Consider the following 5,996-nt stretch of genomic DNA (forward strand, 5'->3'; position numbering starts at 1 on the left):
GTCAGAGGTACAGAAGCCCCTAACAGAAAAATGCTAGCGTTAGCAGTTAGCAATCTATCAGCCGGCCAATGAGTCATCTTCCATTTGCCTGGCTTTTAATTGATCAACTGCAACATTACATACTGCAGGGCCTTCATGAGTATACCTTTCAAAACATCCTAAAGAAAATGGGCAGCTTCTCCCATATGCGATGTCACCAACATACAAGAGGGCCAGAAAGAGCTATCGACATTTTCTGCTGGAATGCAAAAAGCCTTCCTTCTTCTGCATCTGTTTGCTCTAACTTAGTTATGGTAAAGTGCTGAAGAAATGATAGAATACACAAATCTTAGACCAGGGGTTTTTTTATTTACAATTTGCCCAATTAAATTTAAAGCATAATCACATAGTCACAAAATCAAAACAGTATACTTGATACAAAAAAGGAAGAAGTGCACATATACCCTACCATAGTATTTTATGGAGTTTACCACATGGTTATTCAACAATGCAAACTGTTAGATTTTTGGTAAACTGTCCAAGTCAAAGGATGGGTTCTCTTTAAAAGCTATGATTCCACAGGAACAGGACAAGACTCTACATGGACATAGTACTGTCAACAAGCCTCTCCATATTTCTGAAAATCCAAGCACTTAGTTCAACCTGCAACTTAGTGCCAGCTTTAGTTCAAATTATTTGTTATCTAGTACACTTACTTGTCTGTGCAAGTGTTATTTGGTTTCAATCATTGAGACATTTTCTAAAATTCTTGATGATTGAAGACTTCATCCCTTCCCACTTTTGTTTGAAAAAGCTACTCTCCATTCTTCTGCCCCATTACATTTCAAGCATAAAATAGAGTAAAATACAAATTGCACCAAATCAAAACAGACATCTGGAAATGACTCTAGAGGCTTTATTTTAGAAGGTGACTACTATGATAATGAAAAATAGCATTTCAAGTTTAGCAGTGGAGATTTGATCCCTTGTTCAGTTTTATTCAAGCGGTTTTTGCCACTGCTTTGCCAAATAACTTGTTTTGCTGGCACATATGGTTCACTTATAGCTTTAGTAAAATGGGAAAAAACCTGAAATACCACAGTAAAAGTAATTTTCCAATATATTTTTAAAACTACACAGGCTTAGTTAGAACAGCCACACATTAACTGAGGCTTAAAATAAGATCTGCCCAACTGAAGCTGGAAATTCCAAAGCAAAATGTTGGATGGAACTCTGTGTCTGCTGGATACATCCTTACATACGAAACTGAGTGAACTGAACCAGCGCCATTTGTATTTTCTAGTGGTTTTCGAAGCTTCATTTTCATTCAAATTAAAGAGTCCTTATTTTGCATATCTTCATGATCTCTCTCCTATGTGTTTCATGGTAGTCATTATCCACGGCCAGTCAAGTTGTACTTCTTTGTCTTGTATTTCCAATTCCAGCTGTTGAAGACTGGAGCCCACCCCACTGCCTTCCAAATCTTGAATGGTCATAGGATTGATTTTCAGGGGAAATGGCTTTGGATCATCAGGTGCTCTTATAAGACTCTCAGTCCAATTGGTACCAGTAACTGAACTGTAGCAATAAACTGCACTGACTTGATGCGGGTATTCTGTGGTTCTTTTTCATGCTGGGATAGGAAGGTCTAGCCATCTCAGATGGTTCAGGGCACTGGGTAGGGAATGGTGGAAGTTTCCCAGCCAGGGTTTCTTAACAAACGTATAGAAGAGAGATTGTGAGAATGAAGAGGCCTGTAGTTGATTGAAGAGAGCTTCCATGTCCCTTGGTGGTGGTATTGTTCAGTGTGCTAAGTGGTGCGGACGTTGGACTTGAATTATTGTTTGCAGCCGATGGAGTTGTTCCATTACCGCCACTTGTCTAAATATGAAGAAAGAAAAGACTGTAAAGCTATAATTAATACCTTTTCCAACTTGCATTTTGCCTTCAAGGGCATATTCGCATGTATTTTCACCTGTCAGTTCAGGAAAGCTACTACCTTTAAATGGGTGCGATGAGAAGAGCGACAATGCCTGTCCAAGAAGATCCATCTCTAATATAATTGTTTGCCTGCTCAGAAGCAAGTCCTGATGTTAGCTTCCTTGGACATTTTGTGCAAATGGTAATACAGATTTATTTATTTTAATGAATAAATTAGAGCCTAAAGCGGACTAACAAGGTACCATGCAACTGGAAGCAAGGCTGACTGAATGAGGAGTCAGCTTTTAAGACTAGGGACAATACTAAGCAATTTTAAGGGCTTGAAAATCACTTTACTTTCTGTGGCACACACAGGTTTCTTTTGTTTTGGTCACTGTCACACAGCTTTAAAAAAAAGGATCTAGCAAAATCATAAAGACTAGTTTTGCCAATAGTTCAAGTGAGATGAATACACACACGACTACTATCCTATCTCTGAACAGCCATCTTCTTTCTGTCTCTAGCTTTCAAGTCACAAAGAGACAGAAGGAACACACAGAAATAACTGTCTTTCTAGTCAAGTTCCAAGTCTTTCATGTAGTATTTTGCACTGCCTAGCTGGTAATTTTGTGTGAAGGGTTTCAGTGTGGCACTATTTATACTGGAGAGCTATTCCAGAATCAAAGTGTCAGTCTCCAGCATTTACAAGAGGAGTGTTTTGTATGTCTGAAAGCTGGGAAGATGTATTGAATAGCTTTGGATTGAAAGATACAGGAGGTTTTCCACTATAATAAGCAGTAAAAGATTGCTGTTGTAGGCATTACCATTTGAAATGTGCCTCTTAAACCACACTTACTAATACAAGTTCAAGTCAATGTAACTCTGCCAATCTGTTTTGGATATCAGCTACTTTCAAGCAAGCTCCACCAGTGAAGCTCACATCCAAGCAAGCATGTAGATCACAAAGTTTCAAAAGAGATAGCAAGGTGGACTTGCTGTATGGCTGCAATGGAGTCTGTGTAACACAAACTAGCATGGATGCTTTAGCAGAGATTCCTGCATTGCAGGGGGTTGGACCAGATGACCCTTGGGATCCCTTCCAATTCTACAATTCTATGAGGGAGGAAACCAAGGCTGCAGTCCTACAGTCAGGCTGTTTCGTCTTTAAAATTCAATGTGCTTTAAGCAGCTTGCAGCAGAGATCTGTAGCAATGTTAACTTATATGTTGCTTACTGTATAGAATTTTATCATTAGAATGCAACAAGAACGCATGGCAACTGTTAGCATTTGACTTTCATCTCCAGAGGGTCTATGCTGGCAGTCAGTCTATGTGGCATAAGTGGAGAGTACTGTACTTATGAAGGTGTGCAGCAAAATGCTGGTCTCCTATCAAACATTGCTTTCAGGAGTTATTTTATGGGAGAAACCTCAAAGAGTTGAGATGCTCAGTATTTGGATGCTGCTGCTGCTGGTTCCTAGTGTTTTCCTAACATAGCAGCACACCTACCTGCAAATTTTGTTTGCTTTCTAAAAGCAGCTTCAAAAAGCAGATCTAGTCTCACAACGGATCTTTTAAAGCTTCTCAAATACAGTTCCAAAAGTTGTTTCTTGGATGGCAGTCAAGCCTTGCCTACTATCTTTGCTGCCTTATACCAGCTAACTCATCTCTCCTGGCCAAAGTTGCTTCAAGCTCTGTCCTATCCCTTCAATTTTTTGTTTGTTTGGGGCAAATGACGGAGCTAGGGAAAAGGGTGACTCATCCTTCTTTCTGTAGCTGGCTGCATGAAGTACTAACTCACTGCAGCTTTTGTCATTTTATAGCCAGCAGCCAACTGTTTCACCTCCAGCAAAACTCTGGAGCAGAATGTGGAACGAAACTAACACTGAAAGCCAACAAACATTCCAAATTCCTTAAGTGGTAAAACTGTGTGCCGCTATCCTTTATTACAGAAACAGCCTGCCCTGAAACACAGGTTGAGTACACACCATATATTTAAAGCACAATCCCTACCCACCAATTCTGGGACTGTAGTTTGTCTTTCACAAAGCTACAATTCTCAGCACCTTTAATAACTACAGTTCCCAGCACTGGCGGGAGAGGGGGTGTGGGGGAAGAGCTGTGCTTTAAATGTATAGTGTGTACACAGCTTTCTTTTATTCTAGCTGTGGCATATTTGACATCTTCTTTTTTTAAAAAAGTCTCCATTTACATCCCTAGGCTCCATTATATCTTAGGTATTTGATTACTAAACAAAGACAGAAGAAAGGTGCCTTTATGGTTCCAAAGCAGTGGCTAGAGGCAGATTATTAAATTGCAAATAGGGATACTAATGGGTCTGCAACCTAACACGCTTACTAAGGGTAGGTTGCACTGAACATAGTAACACTTACTTATGAGTAGACGTGCCTAGGATTACACTGAGAGTATTTTAAACAGCCACTTGTCTGTACCTAACTGAAGAAAAGCAGACAGAAGCTAGGTAAATGAAGAGGAGAGAAATCAATACTGGGTGTCTGGAGGAATTTTCCCAGGGAGGGGAAGAGTAAAACACTGAAAAGGTCAGCACGCTAGCATCTCGCACACGAAACAATAAGAGTCATATTTGTACAGTCTGCCTAATATCCCAGATTCTAAAAACTTACATAAAACAAGAAATCTGGGAATTATGGTTGCCTCCTCCTGTGGAAACCCATCATGCAAAAGACCCATTTTCTTAACTTGCCACAATTTAAGATCTTTCTATATCCATCCTTGGATAATCTAAATGAGGTTCATATTCCAACAAGATGTCCCACCTTCCCCCATTGTCTACACAGTGCAGATTCTACATTAAACAGCTCAACAATGTAGCACTGAGGATTTACCTTGAAAGCTACCCAAGGGAGGGTGTTTTGAAACCTCACTGATATGGGTGGCACCCATTTGTATTTTGCTTGAGGTGTGGCAGAATATTGCAAGCCTAGTGCCCCAAGCCTCCTAACAGGATCTCATATCCAGAAGAATAGGAGGTAATAATAATAATAATAATAATACTTTTATTATTTGTACTCCGCCAATCTGACTTGGTTGCCCCAGCCACTCTAGGTGGCAGAGATAAGAGAGAAAAGTGCCATTTAACACGGATTTCAAAAGAAAACGAGTCACGTCAATCCACCCTAGTTGGCAAAAGAACAGGTGGTAGGCAATGGCAGAGTTAACATTGTTGGCATCCGTCTGTCTCGAGAGACAACAAGCCTCCCAAAAAAATCGAGATCTGGAAAGGACAGGGAGAAAAGCGTGAATATTTAGGGCTCGACCGCAGCGCCCTGAAACATCGCACAACTTTAGGATCTTTTGTGGGAAGCCAACACTGTAGAATCCGCCCTGGCTTGGGGATGCCACAATTATGCGCGCATTATAGGAGAAGGCAGTGGATTGCTCTAAACTCGGACGGGACCGGGTCCGGGATCCCCAAGGCGACTTTGTCCGGGGGCGAGCTAGTCTTCGGGATGAGAATTCATCCATCCCTTTCACACGTGCACAGCCAAGAGGAATTAATGGAAAACGCAAAGCGTGGGGGGAGGGTCGGGTCGAGAACCCAACAGTAACCTAGAATAGGGATTGGGGAGCGGAGGAAAAACAGAAGGAAAAACAGGATCCCTCGACCCTTTAGATTAGAGTATGGGGTCATGAGGACGATGCCACGCCAAGATCGCTGCCGACACTCACCTGAGTGGGTAAAAGCAGCGCCAGGAGCAAAAGCCCCAAGCCGAGCCGCGTAGCAAGTGCCGTGCCCATGTCTAATCGCGCTGCAATCCCCCGACTCCCTCCAAAGCTGCTCCTGAGATGCAACGTGGAGGCGCCTGCGGAGGGTTTTTATGCGGGCGCCGAGCTCCAGTCGGGGCGGGGCGAAGCCCCTGTAGACCTCCTCCTCCTCCTTCCCACCCGTCGCGTTGCCTCCTGCCCCACCTCTTGGGGGCTTTTTAAAACCCGGATCGGCTTCGTTCCCGCCCTCTGCCTTGTTGTGAGCCCTTCCACTGATCCCCGCAACTCCGTTTGGCAATTCAAGGGTCTGTCCCCCCCCCCCAACGCGGTACAATAGGAAGCAGACGCCTT

At 42.5% G+C, this 5,996-nt stretch overlaps 1 protein-coding gene across 1 annotated transcript; it reads right to left on the minus strand.

Annotated features, from left to right (window-relative positions):
• Positions 1-328: 328 nt before the first annotated feature.
• On the minus strand, positions 329-5,752 carry CD24 (CD24 molecule). Its single transcript, XM_080998446.1, has 2 exons — positions 5,610-5,752; positions 329-1,860 (listed from the first exon to the last, which is right to left on the minus strand). The coding sequence occupies exons 1-2, from the start codon at positions 5,676-5,678 to the stop codon at positions 1,693-1,695; spliced, it is 237 nt and encodes a 78-aa protein (XP_080854572.1). The 5' UTR covers positions 5,679-5,752; the 3' UTR covers positions 329-1,692.
• Between the last annotated feature and the right edge of the window lie 244 nt (positions 5,753-5,996).

This window comes from Podarcis pityusensis (genome assembly GCF_964106645.2).
Source record: "Podarcis pityusensis genome assembly, chromosome: 3".
NCBI classification, from domain to species: Eukaryota; Metazoa; Chordata; class Lepidosauria; order Squamata; family Lacertidae; genus Podarcis; species Podarcis pityusensis.